Consider the following 20,250-nt stretch of genomic DNA (forward strand, 5'->3'; position numbering starts at 1 on the left):
CTCTACCATTGAGATACATTCCCAGTTCTAAATGTTTTTGAGATTTTACTTTAAGTGCTAAATTTCTTTAAGGATTACTTCAACATATTCATTTACTTCTCTCAAAAAGTACACTGAAACTTGGCCTTGAAATATTTATGAGTTATTTTAGTTGCCATTGTTATTTTTGTCAGTTAAAAAGGAATTTGATATCCCAATTACTCTCCATTGGCTTTCATCCAAGCCAGATTTAATGACTGTCTATAGATAAGTTAGAGAATGCTTTATACACTTAAGCAATCCACTTTAGATTCTTCTCTCGTGAGATATAATGACATACAAAACATATTCTGCCAGAATTTGTACCTTTCCTTGAACAAAATGGTAAAAATACACATTGATTAAAAAAAGTTATGCTACATAAGATATAATTTGTAGGATTTTCTTTTTGGAGGAAGTGTCTTATCAAGTAGCCCAAGCTAGCCTGCAACTCTCTATTCTCCTGTCTCAGCCTTCTGAGTACTGGGATTATAGGCCTGCACCGCTATGGCTGGCTCCAATCTAGGATACCTTACTCAGTCATACACACACACACACACACGCACGCACGCACACACACACACACACACACACACACACACACCCCTACCCAACCTTCAGTTTAGATAAAGAAAATTAAATGTAGTGAGTTTTGGAGTTTCAGCAATGATTTAGTAGCTAAGTCCTTCATAAACCATTTCTCTTTTGCTTTCTTCCTTTCTTTCCTTATTCCTACCCTCCATTTATCCCTCCCTTCCTTGCTCTTCCCTCTCACCCTATCTGCTGTTCTTTATTTTCTCCCTCCCTCTTTTCCTTTCTTTCTGATGGTACTGGGGCTTGAACTCGGGGCCTTGTATGTATTAGGCAAGGGATCTGCCACTTGCGACCCTCCTTTGGCACTTTTGGCTTTAGTTATTACTTCTCAGATAATTTTGAGTGCTGTGATCCTTCTATCTACACCTGCTGTCTAGCTGGGGTTACGGGGATGTACCACCACAGGTGGTGGCCAGGAGGGCTGCTCTCTTCCATCAAGTCCTTTGTAGAATGTGTGTCTGGGAGGCAGGGGGTAGGTGGCATAGAAACCATGAGACCTGTTCCCTCTCTCGTCCTTCTCAGGACCTCTCAACTCTCCCTTGCTGCGATTCTGCCCAGGGTGATAGTGTTCTAGGACTCACTACCTATGTGGCCTCTGGAGCGTTACTCTGCTTCTTTGAGGTTTTGTTTCTCTTATCTTCACTACTAAGGAGGGTGGAGGGTGGTCAAGATGCCTTCTTGAGTGTATGGACACAAATACTTTCTGCTGCGAACATTCAGAAGGAAGTGAGCATTATAGAAATAAACATATGAATTGAAAACAATAGTCATTAGGTGTTATAGTGTATACCTATAATCTCAGCACTTGGAAGACAGATGCTCACAGGAAGGTCATCTGTTCTAGGTCAGCCTGGGCTACATAGGGAGACCTTGTCTAGTGTACACCTATAATCTCAGCTCTTGGAAGACTGAGGCTCACAGGAGGGTCATCTGTTCTAGGCCAGCCTGGGCTACATAGGGAGACCTTGTCTCCAGCAAGAAAAGGAAATCCTCTAGCTATCTTAAGACATGGTAAATAATGACCTGTTTTCTGGAGGGTTCTTTTCTTCTTCAGTGCTCTCTTAAATTCTGGCTCCTCCTCGGCCTTTCTTCATGTTTCTTCCTCCTCCCTTGCCACTTCTTTTATTCATGGTGATTTAGACTTTCCCCCCTCTACTCTTTGAGTTTCTAATTCATGGTGCTGAGTTCTATACACAACTAGGCTTCCCCTCTGGCCCCACCCACATTGATGTCCCTGGCCCTTTATATCCAAATAAAGACAGGTCTTAGGCCAAATCAGTGGGGGAAGGGGAAGGTACCACTGTACACCTCAAGAAGACAAGTGGTATCATTTTAGGTCTCCAACAAATTCCTTCTAGTGCTGCTCAGCCATCTAGGGTTCAGTTTGGCTTTGCACTGTAGCATCAGGAAGAACATCCCTGATCTAAAAATCTGAAACTCAAAATGCTTCAGGAGTCAGGAACTTTCCAAGTGCCATCATGTTTAGCCAGTGAAAGATTTTGGCAAATCTTCCCCAAACCTAACATGACCCGAAAATCAATAACCACTTCTGAGCCCAAGCATTTGGATAAAGAATCAACAACCTTGGGACTGGGGATATAGCCTAGTGGCAAGAGTGCTTGCCTCGTATACATGAAGACCTGGGTTCGATTCCCCAGCACCACATATACCGAAAACGGCCAGAAGTGGCACTGTGGCTCAAGTGGCAGAGTGCTAGCCTTGAGCAAAAAGAAGCCAGGGACAGTGCTCAGGCCCTGAATCTAAGGCCCAGGTCTGGCAACAAAACAAAACAAACAAACAAGAATCATCAACCTTCATCCAGCTTTTAGGGGGAAGGGATGCACCCCTCTGTTTGTGGAGTTAAGACTAGAAGCCATTTCATTCTGACTCCACAGGAATGGCACAGAGCAAGGAGTTCGGTGCTCTTAGCAACAGTGTGCTCTCTTAGCAAAAAGTTGTGATGCTAGAGGAAAAGAACAGCTTTGGTCTGCTTGCAATGCAAAGGAGCTCCAGGGCAGATGGATGGAAGGAAGTAGCTAAAATCTCCGTGTGGCTACATTTCTTTACCTACAAACTCAAGCTCCCTCTGAACTGGATGTAACTATCCTTATGATGCTCCAAGGAAACCCTTTCTTTTCCTTTGTGGTCCACCAGTACTGTGTGAACCTTCTGTGGGCTGGGTGCCTTTTCTGTGAAGTCTCAGGAAAGGTCTGATCCTTCCTAAGGTAATTTATCAGTTATTTCATTCATAAAGAAGTTTATGTCACCTTCTAAAGACCTTCTCTCTTCCCTCTGAAATAAAGTGAGTTTGAAATAAAATAAACTCCTCTAAAAAATCAATAGTTCAGTGTCTTTGTGTTCTTTCTCCCCTTGTGGTCTCAGATTTTATAATTTATCCAAGAGCTGTTAGAAGTGGGACACAGAAAAAAAACAATGAGCTCTGAGCAATGAGGTTGTCACTCTGTGTTGGAGCTTTATGATTGTGTTCTATTTTGTCAGGGAGACTGAATGACGGCTACAACGACCTCAAAGTGGACTTCACCAGGCCCCAGAAATGATGCTTATACATTTAAAGCACAAATCAAGATTTTCCCCAAGAATGTTTGCCAAGGATGACTATAATTCATCTGTCTTGATAGGAAATGACTGACATATTAATCATGCCATCAGCACACACAAAAAAAGAAACATCTGTCAAATAAGCATTTCACTACCAGCTCACCCTTGTAATCGTAGCTACTCAGGAATCTCAGACCTAATGATCAAGGTTTGAAGCCAAACTAAAGAGACTCTGATCTCCAATTAACTAGCAAAAAGCAGGAAGTGAGGTATAGCTCAAGTGGAAGAGCACCAGCCCGGAGAGAAATAGCTAAGCAAGAGCCTCAAAGCTCTAAGTTCATGCCCCAGGACTGGCACAAAATGAAAAAAAAACAACACAAAAACCTGCCAAGAGAAGGAAAGTGAGTAAGAAATCACCAGGTTACCCTAATCTCTAATCCATAATTCATTAACATGCTACAATATGCACCAGATATTTCAGGTTAAAAAGTGTTTTTTGTTTGCCAGTCCTGGGGCTTGAACTCAGGGCCTGGGCACTGTCTCTGAGCTTCTTTTTGCTCAAGGCTAGCTCTCTATCACTTGAGCCACAGCACCATTTCCGCCTTTTTCTGTGTATGTGGTGCTGAGGAATCAAACACAGGGCTTCATGCATGCTAGGCAAGCACTCTTCCACTAAGCCACCTTCCTAGCCCCAAAAGTGGTTTTGTCCCACCTCCCCTTTCCCCTCAGAATCATCAGTTCACACAAAATGCTGGAAAAATAAAATGAATTGTCCTTGGAAAATGTAATAACGTACCTAGCAGGACTTAACCCTAAACAGTGTCTGGCATTTCGTTTTATGCTGAGTCTAGTATAAAACGAGGGAAGACAGAAAAGGGAACAGACAAAAAGATGATGCAGAGCTGCAGAATTCTGACCCTTCTGTACTGGGAGGACTGGAGCCTGTACAGTTGTCCAGTGCTCCTGAGAACCGTGCTCCTGGGAGCCAGCCTGGTCAGAAGGCATGCACACATATGCAGTCTTCCTCTGGAGAGGCATTCCTAACCTATTTTCTGGCTGCTGGCTTTTGCTTCCTCTGATCTTGTAGCTTCATGTGCCATGGCAGAACAGTGAGAGTGACAGAGCTTGACCTAGGCATTTGCCAGAAGATTCCAAATGAACTGTAAAGCCTGCCCATTCTTTGATAATCCCCTATCTGCTGCTATCAACAGCTGGAAGCGCCTCCCCGGGGTTCTCTTTTGCTGTTGATAACCGAGTAGACAGGCTCAAGGAGACTGAGTGGCTGAGCTGCAATTCTGCAGTGTGTCTAGACTGAATTCCAGATGCAATCCTGGAATGTGCAGGAAGAGTTCTCCTTTCCCAATGTCAATGTCCTTCCTCTATTCCCTCCTACCAGTAGCAGCCATATCCCAAATAGTCACACAAAGAATAAAACCTAAGCCGGATGCTGCTGGCTCATGCCTGTCATCCTAGCGACTCAGGAGTCTGAGATCTGAGGATGGTGCTTCAAAGCCAGCCCACGCAGGAAAGTCTGTGAGATGCTTAGCTCCAAGAAACCACCCCTGAAAAGCTGGAAGTAGAGCTGTGGCTCAAGTGGCAGAGTGTAAGTCTTGAGCAATAGAGCTCAGAGGCAGTGCCCAGTCCGAGTTTGAGCCCCACTTAGGGGCATTAAAAAACAACAACCCAGAAGGCCAACCTGGAAAGAGAAGAGATGTGAATTACCTGTTCCATTTCCATCCAGTCCTCTCAAATAGGGAAAGCTGTCCACCTCGGAGGGGGAACTGGCGGCGGTGAGGAAGGCCGTCAAGTCGCTGTAGCTGGTGTTCTCAGGCAACCTCAGGGCTCTCCTCTGGAAATGGACTCGAGGCTGTGGCCGGGCACCTGCGGGGATGAACTTCTCAGTTACCTTCCCCAAGGAGCCACTTCTGAAAAGGTGCAGCCGAGAAGTGTTTCTCTAGGTTTCTGCCCTCGCCTCCCACCCCTCATTCCTACAGGACACAAAGACAGTATGTGATGAAGGGGTAAGAAATAACAGCCTGTTGTTACATTTGTTTTGACACAGGATGTTATTTAGGTTTTTAACAAAAGAAGTTCTTTCCTCCCCTCAAGCTGTATTTGTAAGCATCTTTTCACTGCCCAGTGTTTGCCTATAGACTGGGTCATATTGTAGTTATGTCCATGTAAGTGAAACAAGAGGATGACAATCATGATACAAACAATGCAAGAGACATGTATTGGTCCTGCTACAAATCTATCTTTCATCTCTCTGGTAAAATGTGTTTTAACTCCACTAGCTAGACTGATGTACAACAGGCGATTAGATGTGCAGACTTGGAAAGAAGGAGACACAAGAACCTAACAGCAGCTAGGCACCCGTGGCTCATGTCTATAACCCTAGCTACTCAGGAGGATGAGATCTGAGGATCACAGTTCAAAGCCAACCTGGGCTGGAATGTCCATCAGACTCTTAGCTCCAATGAACCACAAATAATCTAGAAGTGGGGGTGTGGCTCTACATTGGTAGAACTCTAGCCTTGAGCAAAAGAGCTAAGGGACAGTGTTCAGGCCTTGAGTTTAAACCCTAGTACCAGCATAAAAGCAAAACAGAAAGACAGATAGGAAGAAAGGAAGGAAGGAAGAAAGGAAGGAAGGAAAGAAGGAAGGAAGGAAGGAAGGAAGGAGAGAAAGGAAGTCAACAGCAACACTTACTCCTTATATTCTTCTGGTTTTTTTTTTCTTTTCCTTTTTGCCAGTATTGGGGCTTGAACTCAGGCCCTGCCTCTAAACCTTTTCTAAACTTTTTTTTTCTTCTCTCAAGGGTAGCACTTTACCACTTGAGCCATATTTCCACTTCCTGCTCTTTTTGAGTACTTCACAGACTTTCTTTCTTGGGCTGGTGTTGAACCACTATCCTCAGATCTCAGCCTCTAGCGTAGCTAGGATTACAGGCAGGAGCTACTGACATCTAGCAATTCTGTTCAATTATGAGGAAATATACTTTTTCTGCTGATGTTATTCTGGTAATATGCACTACTGAGTAGCAACCCAGTTTTCTCATTGTGGAAAGGCAAAGAACTCAGCCAGCATAAAGAAAAGGATGTCTTGAAGTGAGAAGATGAAGAGGGACCTGGGTGGGTCTTGTGTGAGTCCAGGCAGAAGGCAGACTGCAAGTCAGTCATCCTAGAACAGGTGGGCTACACCTGTGCTTCCAGGCCAACTCATAGCCCGGTGGTACAGAAGGATAAGATCTCTAAACTCCTTTGCAGCTAGAGACAAAAACCTGTTTAGACTGGATCAAGGAGGAGGGGGCCTATGGAAAGTGGGAGACTCAGATCGAAGCCAGGACATGTTATCAACCTAACCTTGTGGAGCAGGCCTGGGATCCAGAGTACCATCATGACTTAAGGGCCCAGCTGTCTCATTTCAGTTGGTTTTGGTTGACCATTCATTTGCTCATTCACCTCTCTTCTGTCTCTGTCTCTCATTTATTTCCATGTATAGCATGTATGATGCATGCATTTTGGTGGGAAATGCTTCTCTCTCTTTCCTTCCACAGTTCATCTCCCCCATCACATCACTGCTGTGTGTGTGTGTGTGTGTGTGTGTGTGCACGTGCCAGTAGTGAGGCTTCATCTCAGGGCTTTGAAGTCTCACTCAGCTTTTTCACTCATAACTGGCAATCTACCAGCTAAGCCATGCTGGTATCTCCAGGTTTTTGCTGACTGAGAAAAGACTCTTCCAAATGTATCCACTCAGGCTAGCTTTGAACTGTGACAGCCAGGTCTTGGCCTCATGAGTAGCTAAGATTATAGGCATGAGCCATTGGTAACTGGCTTGTAGCAACATTTTGTCACTGGCCGCTGGCTCTGTGTGTGGTGGCTTAGTGGGGCACACACATACTGTGAGAGAAGGTGTCTACGATGAGATGTATACTGTGACTGGCACAACCACAATGTCATCTGCTGAGGTATGCCACATGCCAATCCCCCCCGCCACCATAGAAGAACATAGGTTAAAACCTATGGTTGGTGGACCCCCCCCCCCCCCCAAACATCTTAAGAATAGAAGTACAAGCTATTCTAAGCTGTGGTGTAAACAAAATCTAAGTGAGCATGGTGGGGCCAGGAGAGTGGGTGTGTGCTCCAGCCCGTGTTCATGAGTTAAAGCTGTTAAGGTTTCCCAGGCCTGGATGGGAGGCCAGGCTGGGAGAGTGGACCAGCCTGCCTGCCATTACTGCCTCTCCTCTTCCGCTCTAGCAGCTGCTACAGACTTCCTCTGTTCTCAAAATCAGAGCTCTGTCCACATTCCCCAAATGTTTAGCCCTTGCTCTACTGAAAACATGGGGGCCCCTGCTTCCTTTCTCTCGGATCCAAACTGTTTCTTCCCTTTTCTCTTCTGGCTTTCTCTCCTCCGAGATCAACCCAAGTCCCTACGCTAACTTCTGCTTGTTTATTTGTTGCAAGATATGGCCACCACTTGTTCTTGCCTTTGTCAGCTGGCCACCTCTGCCTACAGGGTTTTCCTCCATCACCAATGATAGACTCATCTCTTCTCCAGCTGGAAAAATCAGCCATGAAACATGATTTTAATTCCGTTATCCCACAAGTAAATGTCTTCTCTCCTTCCATTCAGCCTCCTGGGGTGTGGATTCCATCCAGAACACGTGTTAGCAATGTTGACAGTTGACGATGAGGTCTGTAAATCCCATGACTGCTTTTCAGCCTACATCCTCCTAGACCTCTTCACAATGGTCCACACTGTTCGCCACCCCTGCCCACACATCCCTCCTTCTTGATATTCATGCGCCTGCACTCTGGTTCTCTCCATCCTCTGGCTTGCACGTGCTTTCTTTCTCCTCCTGCCTCCAGATAAAACGCTTCCAAGGGTCTGCCCTCCTGCCAGATCGCTGCTCTCTTTTTCCTTGGCTGGTAGTGTTCTCTGCAGCCCTGGACTCCCGTGTTAAGTTCCACACCTGCATCTCCCTCTGCCTTTTACACACCTTTATCTGGGACCACCCTCATTTTCACCCTCATTTAATGATCCCACACAACAACATCCATTTTAATTTTATGTTCTTATAAAAATTTAAAAAATTATCTTTAAGTAACTGTATAAAGGAGGTACCATATAAGAAAGTAGTTTATGAATACAATACATATTGCACAGTGTCAACTCCTACAACATTCCCACCCTTTTTCTATTCACCCCTTCCTTTGCTTTTCTTAATTTTGTGGAATATACAATGAATTTTTTTTTTTTTGCCAGGCTTGGGGCTTGAACTCAGGGCCTGAGCACTGTCCCTGGCTTCTTTTTGCTCAAGGCTAGCACTCCACCACTTGAGCCACAGCACCACTTCTGGCCTTTTCTGTTTATGTGGTACTGAGAATCGAACCCAGGGCTTCATGCAGGCTAGGCAAGCACTCTATCACTAAGCCACATTCCCAGCTCTACAATGAATTCCTGACTGCATTCTTCTCCCCTTCTTGACTGCATCTGTCTCCCTTTTCTTCTTTCGTCTATCCCCTCTCTCCTTGGTCCTACCCACCCCCCTACTCTTGGATGTGTCCATTTTCTGTGTTGATTTTGTTGAGCTTTGACTTAAGTCTTTCTAAAAGACTGTAATATTTGGGCTCTCCATGAGTCTATTATACTTCAGTTAATTCACTTGTAACCACTTGCACCCAATGTGCTTACTTAGAGATTTATAGGCACATTCTACCGCAGAGAGGGGAAGCCAGGGAACCTTTATCCCTCTTGGGCTGGCTTATTTCACTTCATGTAATTTTTTCCAAGTCTTTCTATTTCCTTACAAATGGTATAGTATCATTCTTTCTTTTTTTTTTTTTTTTTTTTGGCCAGTCCTGGGCCTTGGACTCAGGGCCTGAGCACTGTCCCTGGCTTCTTCTTGCTCAAGGCTAGCACTCTGCCACTTGAGCCACAGCGCCACTTCTGGCCATTTTCTGTATATGTGGTGCTGGGGAATCGAACCTAGGGCCTCATGTATAAGAAGCAAGCAATCTTGCCACTAGGCCATATCCCCAGCCCAGTATCATTCTTTCTAATGGATCAACAATGTAATAAATATATATGTATATATTTCAGTTTTTGATCCTAGATCAGCAATGTCATTTTCCCTTTGCAATAGCTTGCACATTCACTCCAGGGCCAAGACTTATTTCTCTTCCTTTGTCATCCTTTCTCTTCCTTCCTTTTGGGGTTTGAACTCAGGATTTTGCTGGGCACTGCCCCTCAGCTCTTTCACTCTACTGAGCTACTCTTCTACCCCTGGCCTTTTTGTTTGTTTGTTTTGGTGTTAATTGGAGATAAGAGTCTTACACACTTTTCTGTTCAAACTGGATTTGAACTGTGATCCTTATATCTCAGCCTCCTGAAGAGCTAGGATTTGGCAACTTTTCATCCACCATCTTTCCCTTCCTTTTTGCCTCTACCCTATGTAACCCTTTACCTCAACTATTTCCAAAGTCTTCTAGTTAGCCCCTGGGCCTCAGCTGTACCCCATTTTCCATTTCACCTAGTAACTCACTGCCTATTTTCAGACACCACTCTGATCATCCTTTTTCTGCTCAAAAGCCATCAACAATCTCTGCCACTGACCAAATGAAGAACAATGACAATAACAAGGGCAAAAATAGACCCATGATACAAAAATAGACCCACGATAGACCGGGGCTGTTTCATTTCTTTTGTAAAGTGGAAGGCTTTAGAGGTTATCAGGGCTGTATAATGACCAGTGGCTCTAGAGTTTCTGAGGGATATCTTTCTGTCATAGTAGTCACAGCATGTGTATGATGTATATGTGTGAAGAAGGAACTTTTTTATTGTTAGGATGGGTGTGAGGTTGGGGTGGGAGAAAGCTTCCAGCAGTGATCGCGGGGAACAGAAAAAGGTGTGTCTTAGGAATAGTGAAAAGGCCTGGCCAAGGATGGCTACCTGACCTGGGTGAGTCCAGCTGCTGATAGGAGTAGCAGGAACAGCCTGCACTCTCCTCGCTGTCCCTTAGTCTCTGCCACCAGCTTTGCAAGTCAAAGCCTCTAGGAGCCAGAACTGCAGTCTGGCTCCCAAATCTCCTCTCCTCCATTCTTCATCATCTCTGGATTCACTTCTGGATTTATCCCCCACAAGATTTCAAATGAATACAGTCTTTGACGAAGTTCAAAACCCTCTCTTTTAAAATAATTTATGAGTGTTCTCTCTTCCCAGCCTCCTAATCAATCTGGAAGAAATGTGCCAGCATTCTGTAACAATGAGCACATTTTCAGATACAGCCTGTTGCTGAGGAAAAGTCATCCAGCTGACCGTCCAGTTGGCCAGTCCAATTCTTGTCACTGCTGTAAGGCTGTGCCAGACTTTCCTCATAAAATGAAAGCAACACTAACGACATAATCACTCTCCTCAATTTCAAAATGCAAGGGCCGCTGTGAGGGGCGCTTCCCTTAGAAGCATGCATTTATTGCGTGCCTCAGGTTTGCAGGCGTGCTACGTAGCACCACCTAGCTGGATGAAAGAATTCTTTTCCCAGTGCCTAGGGCCAGAATTTACATAAATATGATACAGTCTATCTACAGGAAAGAAGTAGGTAGCCTTTTAAAGAATTATAGAAAAACTCTCATTACCATGAGTTGATTCACTGATGTTCCTGGTTGTAAATATTTTAAAGCAAAAACTTCCACTCAAATACCAGCGAGGAACAGAGGTGGAGATCCATTAGGCCCAGAGTCAGGGCCTGGGCTCTGGGAGTGTAAACAGGAAATGGAAACAGGAAAAGCACAGATGTGGTGTGTGGGCACAGGCACCATGAATGTGGTGTGATGTGGGCTGTAAGACGGGGTTCTCGGTAACTATAGTTGACTCATGGAGCTGAGCTATAAGAAGGGGAGAGGAGGGTCATAGGCAATTGCTAACATGGAAAGAAGGTTACCACTTACAGATGGCACGTGATGGGCACTGAGATCTGTCACAGACCACCCTCTGAGGAGATAGCTACGTGTCAGGGCTGGCAGGTAACAGTGACGAGCAGAGGAGGCTGCCAGGCAGTCACAATGGAACAGGAGGGTCTATGGCATGGCTACTGCTCTAGAGGCTACAGGTTAAGCCCAGCTACCTCACTGAGAAAATACCAACAGACAAGTGGATAGGGAAGGGATTAAACATCTCCTTTCGTGCTTTAATAAAGGGGATTGTGGGTTCAATGAGTACCACAGGCGGCTGTGAGTGAGAAGAGGCTGACTGTGACCAGGTGGGAACTAAAAGGTATGTGTGGAGGGTGGGGGGGGGGCAGGTGGCCAGTTGTGCAGGAGCCCTGTGTATGTCAATGCTGAAATCTTGTCCCTTTGTTAACAATAATCACCTCCAGATGACTGTGGCAGCTACCAGAGACTCTGGGCTTAGGGATCATTCAGCCCTGGGAATAGAGTTTGGATCGTATCCCAAGTACCACGAGAGAACCACTGAGGGACCGCTGAAGCAGATGACTTGATTGCTTTGACTTTAGTCCTGTGACTGCTAGTGTGTGGATTTAGCCAAGAGTGGGAATCACATCAGCAGCTAAAAACCTTGGGTGGGGTGCCTTGGATGTCTGATGAGGGCAACAGGGATGGAGAGAAGAGGCTGAGCAGGAGAATCAGATGTGACAAGGGTCAAGGGTAATTTCTACAGTTTCAGCCCAATCAAGTCTGGCATATAAGATAGAAGAAAATAGAATATTAACCAAGAACTCTGTGTGTCCATGTCAAGTTGGAGAGGCTCTCTGGACATCCAAGGAGAGATGACAAATAAGCAGCTACCTCCACCCTGGAGTGAGGCAGTTAGCAGTACTTAGCATCTAAGGAGCCCTGAATTCTGGGGGTCTAGATGAGGCTGTCCAGGGAAAGGAACGTCAAAGGCTAATGACAGGCACTGGAGTCTTCTAAGGAGTGACCAAGAGAGAAAAAGAAAGAAAATCAAGATATGATGGGAAGGAGGGAAGTTTCAAGGAAGAATGGCTGTCAAAGGGAGACTATAAGGTAATGTTCTCCAGGTTGGGCTGTGAGGGACTGATCATAGCAAACTTAAAAAACCAACAACAAACAACCACACACAACTCAAAGAACAACTAAAATAAAAATAAAATAAACAGAACTCTGGATGGTTACTAAGGCCATGATTTAGACCACAGTGTAATGATGGAAGATTCCCAGCATGTTTGCTGTGCAGATGACATAAAAATCTCTATTTCTACTCATTTTCTCTCCCAAGCTTGGGTCACAAATACTGCCAGAATCTTGTATTTCTTTTCTCTTCAAACTCATTCTCATCTTTTTCTTCTTGGTCCAAGACTGGGACTCGAACTCAGAACCGGACACTTTTGCTCACTGGTTAGTACTCTGCTAAATGAGCCATCGCTCTAACCCTTTCAAGTTCTCTAAGTGCAGGAGCTGCATGTCAGCTTTCTGCTGATGGCTCTCATAGCCCTTCAGTAACTAAGGAATGAGCTCACATTTGCAAATGGCACATGGATTTGGTCTGGTAGAGAACAATGAGTATAACAGGGTATTAGACTTAGAATGAAGTATAGTGGCCCCTAAGTATTCACAGGACACTGGTTCCTAGATCTCCTCTGGATACCAAAGCATACATATGCCCAAGTCCCTTATGGAAATGGCATGGTGTTTGCACACAAGCCTACATCCATCCTCCGTACACTTCAAGCCACCTCGAGGACTTTTAAGTATCGAATACAATGTATGTACTATGAAAATAGCTATTACCCTGTATTGCTTAGGGAATAAAGGCAAGAAAAAAATCCCACATGTTTCAGGAGTGATATGATTTTAAAAATGAACGTTTTATTTAAAGCTAGTCATATTCATGCATGTGGAATTCACACACTTGTGGACAAGAGGACTCAAATAGAACTGAAAAAATTAACCTGGTGAAGTCAATGCCAGGAAATAAGATTCTCACACTCATGACTTAGAAGGAATAAAATGGTCTTCTTGGCATAGAAATAGGTTTTATACCAAGTGCTGGTGGCTCACACCTGTAATCCTAGCTGCTCAGGAGGCTGAGATCTGAGGATGATACTTTGAAGCCAGCCCAGGCTGAAAAGTCCGTGAGACTCTTTGTCTCTAATAAATACTCCCAAAGAAGCCAGTAGTGGAGCTGTGGCTCAAGTGGTAGAGCACTAGCCTTGAGCCAAAGAAGCTCAGGCACAACACTCAGGCCCTGAGTCCAAGCCCCAGGACTGGCACACGCACACACACACACACACACACACACACACAATTTTACACTAGCGTTATTCTCAGTTCTAACCCCAAGAGCAGCAGCAAGAGGCAAGTCTGTTAAATCTGCCACAGAAGCACCTCTGGAAGAGTCCCAAGATTCCAGGGCAGGATTGCATACACAGCTAGCACAGATGAGACACATTAAAGCACAAAGCACTCACATTCTTATCAGCCCCTGCAAGTGCTCAAGTCTGTTAGGAAACGTAGTCCAGGTGAGTCTTGGCCTGAGACTCCAATGAGATTAACAATTCTCCTTTGGAGAAGACAGAGACACAGGAGTGGGGCAGAGGAGGGCAGCCCCTTCTTTCTCCTCACACACTTAAAGAACAGGCCTGAAAGAAAGCAGATTCTATTCGCTTTATCATCTGGCTCAAGTCAGACATGATATGTTCTACTAGGGCAATATACATGATGGCCCAGCTGTGGACAAATTCACAGCTGTCACCACCTTGCAAGAAATGGGCCCCTCTTAAGATTGTGATAGCGACAGAGATACTGTTACTTCTCTTTTTAAATTAAACATACCTTGGAATCCTGATACTATTTGGACAATATCATCATAGACCATCAGAGTAGCAGACCTTTCTGGAAGCAGGCCAAGGCTCAGCGAAGAAAATACTGCAGGAAAAAAAAAAAGGACATAAAGGAATTCTGACATTTCAATCCAAAGTTCCATCCTAAAGCTCTGCTATTCTGCATTCTTTGAGTCCTCTGGTTTCAAATCGTGAAAAATGCACTAATTTTTCCATATGATTAGAAAAAGGAGAACACTACAATCTATCACATAGCAACTGCTTGTCCTATAACAGTCAAATACAGAAGACCAGCAATTCTGCTCTTAGGTATGAACCCAAGAGAAATGAAACATGTTCATGCAGAAACTTGTACATAAATGTTCACATAACATTATCTGATATAGCAAAAGGGAGAGGCACCTACATAAGTCAACTAACAAATAAATGAAGAGTGACATACAGACAGAAGGGACTATTTTTTCACCCTCAAAAAGGAATGGGGTGCTTACACATTCTATAATATAGATGGACCTTGAAATATGATTTATGTCTGATTTCCCAAATGTGCAATGTCAAGAATAGCCAAATTCAGAGAGACAGAAAAATTAGTAGTTACCAGGAGCTGGAAGTGAGAAGATAGCAAATCCATCCTGGTAGGCACAAAGGCTTTAGGGGGTGATTAAATATGATTAATATGAAGATAGTGATAGTTACACGAACTTGTAAGGTGTGTACTCTAACAGCTATGTTTCATGGTATGTGAATCATATCTTAAATATTAAAATGAACCAGAAAAAAAGAATTAAAAAAAAGATTATGCTGCGGAGTTCAAAGTTTGAAGGAAAGTTACGACAAATGTTAGGAGGGAAGATGAGAAGAAATCGCTACAGCAAAGGTAGTAGGGAGTCCCTGTCTTCTCCTAATGCCTGGTCATGGATGGAACCATAGTGAGAAGGATGGAAGGGCGGGACTCTAACTTAAGTGTCCATGATCAGAGGTGGTTTCAGAGATCTCATACCAGAGCATGGAGCATGATGCTACCTTTTTTCTGTATGGGGGACCATTGCTGGCACATGAATTCAGGGGCTCACATTCTCACTCGGGTTTTTAACCTGAAGCTGGCACTCTACCACTTGAGTCACACCTCTCCTTCTGTTTTTTTGGTGGTTAACTGGAGATAAGAATCTCATTGATGGGCTGGGAATGTGGCTTAGTGATAGAGTGCTTGCCTAGCATGCATGAAGCGTGGGTTCGATTCCCCGGCACCACATATACAGAAAAGGCCAGAAGTGGTGCTGTGGCTCAAGAGGTAGAGTGCTCGCCTTGAGTGAAAAGAAGCCAGGGACAGTGCTCAAGCCCCGAGCTATCAATACCCAGTACTATCTGCCTTTGGAAGTGAGTTACGTGGCCATCATAGTGTTTAAACAAACAAGGAACTTTTCTACTTGTTTTTTTCCCCTCCATACAGCTGTTCTGGTAAAGAAGGAAACTTGGTAACTTGGTATCTGTCTGTGTTCAGCAGAGGTCAGGAACAATGGACTCAATGAGGGCCCCACAGGGTGGGAGGCAGCAGACAAGCCCTGGGATTCTGAGTGGATATTTTTAACCACCTAGAGAGCACGTTGACTGGTGCCCAGGGCCTCCTCACATCATATAGATAGTTGTTATTCTTCCCCTTGGTGTTGGCAACAGAAACCAGAGCTTTGCGCCTGGCTAGGCAAGCACTCTACTACTGAGCAACATTCTTGGCCCCATGTATTTCCATAAGTAGAAAAAGAAACATTTTGTTCTACCTGGGAGACCTTCTGGATCAGAAGACAACCCACACCCATCCAGGCTTTCTTAGATCTCAAATTTGTCTAATGAATGAACAACTCAAGAGAGAAGTTGGAAGGTCAGCCTTCTTTAGGGTATAGCAAACTGCCCAGGGGGGTCAACCCTGAGCAGAGACAGATAAGGACGACTCTGTGTGTCTCTACTTCCTTGAGGCCACTGCAGGATTCGAGGCAGATGTCTAACTGAACTAGGCACCTGTGCTTGAAGACATCATGCTCAGTGATGTGGTGAGAGGTTTGAAGAGGCAGATTTACCTGGGCAGAGGCCTCTGCCATAGTCCTGGACTACTGCAGAAGGCCTGGGCCAGGGCACTAGCTAGGAAGAGGAAATAAACTAAGATGCAGGATGACAGTCTTCAGTGGATGGATTGCTCTTTATATAGCTATATTTGTGCTCACTTGTTTGGGTAAATCCCCCTCCCTCCATCTATATCCCTATCCATGAAAAAAAAAATCCCTGCATGTTTCTTGAAGCTATTGTTAGGGATAAGGGAAAGAAATCTATTGCGAGTTCTTAGGAGAATGTTCGTGCAAACTAAAACACCGCACTTGTGTCGTAAAGAAAGCATCTTTAGTGAGGGAAGGGGTGGCACTGTCCAAAAAGAAATATACTCTTATGTAACGATGACCCCTCAGTACATCACTTCTATTTTTTAACTTTAAATTTAAATTAATTAATTTTATTTTAAATTTAACTTAAAATTTTTAACTTTAAACTTTAATTTTTTAACTTTAAAATTTTGAAAAAGAAAGCACTATTATTAGTTTCAAGTTTTCATCCCGTTTTACCAAAGGCTCTTGGTTCTTCTATCTTTCTTGTCTGATTATCTGGAATACTAAAAGTATTAGACTTGACTTCTAAAAATATTTATAGAAACAATAGTTCACAAAAGTCCAGTCTACATTTTGGTCACATTTCCTTGTTTATGTTGTAAAGGCAATCAAACACTTTGAAAGGTCCTTGGAAATGACTCAGGCCAATTATTTTTATTTTAGAAATGAGAAGCCCAAGCTCAGAACATATTGATGGCCACATGCGTGAGGGGCCAGCTGGGGGTGGGCAGGCTTGAACCTCATAGTCCCAACTCTTTTCTATTAAATCTTGTTGTTCCCATTATCTGACTCATTGGAGAAAATGGATAGTATGGAAATAGTTTATTTTTTTTATCACATAACTACATTAAGAAAGTCAAAATGAATAAAAACTGTCCATCTTCATTATTCATATTTGTATCTTTAACCTCCTGTACCAATTCAATAGGGAAACAGCCCACCTCCTTCCATCCAATCTAAAGTTCAACTGGTATTTCTTCTACTCCATTCTCTCCCTTTCCTCTTTCCTATCCATTCTGCAAGGCTTCCCTGGTTCTTCCTGCTATTTTTTTTTTTGGCCAGTCCTGGGCCTTGGACTCAGGGCCCGAGCACCGTCCCTGGCTTCTTCCCGCTCAAGGCTAGCACTCTGCCACTTGAGCCACAGCGCCGCTTCTGGCCGTTTTCTGTATATGTGGTGCTGGGGAATCGAACCTAGGGCCTCGTGTATCCGAGGCAGGCACTCTTGCCACTAGGCTATATCCCCAGCCCCCTTCCTGCTATGTATTGCTCATGTTTATCCTTTTTTTTGGGTGGGGGGAATCCTGGGGCTTGAATTCAGGGCCTGGCACTTTCCCTAAGCTTTTTTGTTCAAAGCTAGTGCTCTACCACTTTGAGCCACAGTGCCACTTCTGGTCTCCAGGTGGTTAATCGGAGATAAAGAGTCTCACAGACTTTCCTGCCCAGGTTGGCTTTGAACCACGATCCTCAGATCTCAGCCTCCTGAGTAGCTAGAATTACAGGTGTAAGCCTCTGGTGTCCAGCCCTCTTTTCTTTCTTCACAATTTATTTTTTTATTATCTTTCAATATTTGTACAAAGGAATTTCAATTCAGCATGTCAATTGATGAATATGAACTATCTTGATCACTGTCACCCCTTCTATAATTCTCCCTTATCTACCCCAATCCTACCAACCCCTTCAAGTTACCTGGTTCCATCTTCATATAGGTACATTGAGTGTTACAACTGTATTCGCCCACCATTCATCCACTCCCACTCCCTCCCCTTAAGCACTACTGTCTTAGAGAAGACATGGTTCAGCTTCCTGGTATCCATTCTTTTTTTTTTTGCCAGTCCTGGAACTTGAACTCAGGGCCTGAGCACTGTCACTGGCTTCCCTTTTCTTTGCTCAAGGCTAGCACTCTTCCACTTGAGCCACAGCGCCACTTCTGGCTTTTTTTTTTTTTTTTCTTCTGTTTATGTGGTGCTGAGGAATTGAACCCGGGGCTTCATGCATGCTAGGCAAGGTCTCTACCACACATTCCCAGGCCCCCTGGTATTCAGTTTTTAAAAACTGTCTGCTAATTGTTCAAAGTATATTACAAAAATCTACCCTTGTGTATACCATGCTTTAGTCAGATGTAACTTCCACAGAGGAGAGCAAATATGCATGCTGTGTCTCTGAGCCTTACTTCATTCAATAAAATTTTTTAAGTCCATCAAGTTCCCTGCAATATTATTCTCATTGATGAATGACTATATATATGAATATATGACCATACATACATACATGTATTTATATGTCACATACATATATCACACATACATGTAAATATATGTCATATGTATCGCACACATATTATATTGCATTTTCCTTATTTGTCCACTGTAGGGCATCCTGGCTGTTTCCATAACTTGGCTGTGGTAAATAGTGCAGTAATGTACACGAGTGTGCAGGAGACTTCATTGCATCCTGACTTGCAATCTTTTGGGTAAATGCCCAAGACTGATCCTCTTTAAAGCTTTCCTAAGTGCTATCCTCAGTTGGCTCTTCATTAGATCTGCTTTCCATAGTTTACACAGAAGAGATCTCAAACTCAGTGGCCATTTTTCCGCATGGTTATCTAATGTTGGGAATGACAGGGTGGATTTTCACATAGATTCCTGAGCCGAGCTCCTTAGATAGAATGGCTGAGTCTTGGCCTCTGTTTCCCAAGCACTTTCTGATGCTGGAATCTATTGATCTAAACAATCAATTCCCTGCTTACCCCTCTATAAGCCCTTATTCACTGGACCTGGGCACATTAAGCCCCGCAGTCCATAGTTATATCTAGCTGTAAATCTATCACAACATTGACTCTGTATGATGGTTGGTTTTGTATGTCTCTTGACTGAAGCCAGGGAAGGTGCTCAGGCCCTGAGTCCAAGGCCCAGGACTGGCCAAAAAAAAAAAAAAAGAATCTCATAGACTTTCTTGCTCAGGCTGACTTCAAACTACGATCCTCAGACTTCAGACTCCTGAGTAGCTAGATTACAGGAGTCAGTCACCAGTGCCATGCCATTTTGGGGCTTCTGAACTTGAACTATGTGGTTCGCATGTCTGTTTCTCTAGCTAGCTTGAGATGGTTTATCAGGGGACTTCTCAACCTCTATAATCAAGTGAGCCAATTTCTCTAATAAATCCCAGCTCATTTCTCTCCAAATATAATCATATCAGTTCTATGTCTCTGGAGCTTCCTACACTAAAACATGCAGTGTGGTGGAAATTGCTTCTGTAGCTGACTTCATCAGCAAGCTAGGACCTCTACAGAGCAACATTTGTGGCCCTTCATTTGTGGTCTCAGGCACTGACCGGTACATGGTAATTATTTAATAAATGTAAAGAGCATGCTGTGTGTATAGGCTGATGCTGGGGATAATGAAAGAGAGAAAAGCACTTTTATATACTGACACTTATCTTCAGAACTGAGGTAAGATCCATAAGGGAGTGTGTCTAGCTGTTTTTTTTTTGGGGGGGGGTCACAGGTAAACACAGTGTCCTCCATGCTACAAGTTTTTGACCTGTCACTGTCATTATGTTGTGTGTGTCTTATCTAAGTCTTAGTCTGAACTATTCTACAAGGCAGTATTCATTCCATTTAGAGATGGACATGGAAGTTAGAGGGGCTCAGCCACAGGGTGATGCCAGATCTTTCCATCTTGAAGCTATACCTCCTTCCCTTCCCCTACGGCCCAGGTCTGTCTCCCCCCCCCCACAACCCTAGCCTTGCTAATAATCACCAATCTTGACGCCAACAGACAGCATGCTCTGGGCTCCACTCCACATGGAGTGTGAGAGGAAGGGATGAAGGGTCTCTGTCAGGTTCTGGGTGTGTTCTTGGCTGGCGGACACACTGCTTTGAAGTGGTGAGTGATCAGAAGCGGGAAGGAAAGATGGTCTCTTGATGCTTCCCTACTCCTCTGGACATCATTGTAAATTGAAATCTCAATGTAACAGCCAAGGAAGAGGCCCAGGAAATGAGCAAGGGCCTGCCTTGTAAAGCATGAGCTCACCCCACTGGTTGGCACTGACAAAGAATAAAGTTCACTCCTGCTGGGAAAGGAACAGAAATCGAAGCTGTGACTCCACTGT

The 20,250-nt window shown here is 44.1% G+C and overlaps 1 protein-coding gene across 1 annotated transcript in view; it reads right to left on the reverse strand.

Annotated features, from left to right (window-relative positions):
- The window catches only part of Fam171a1 (family with sequence similarity 171 member A1), a 102,227-nt gene that overhangs the window by 21,637 nt on the left and 60,340 nt on the right, over positions 1-20,250 (reverse strand). Inside the window, exons 3-4 of the mRNA XM_048367580.1 lie at positions 13,983-14,075; positions 4,894-5,052 (exon numbers count right to left, since the gene is read on the reverse strand). Coding sequence (XP_048223537.1) covers positions 4,894-5,052; positions 13,983-14,075 — 252 coding nt within the window. The remainder of the gene's footprint in view (positions 1-4,893; positions 5,053-13,982; positions 14,076-20,250) is intronic.

The sequence above is a fragment of the Perognathus longimembris genome, chromosome 18, assembly GCF_023159225.1.
Source record: "Perognathus longimembris pacificus isolate PPM17 chromosome 18, ASM2315922v1, whole genome shotgun sequence".
NCBI lineage: Eukaryota > Metazoa > Chordata > Mammalia > Rodentia > Heteromyidae > Perognathus > Perognathus longimembris.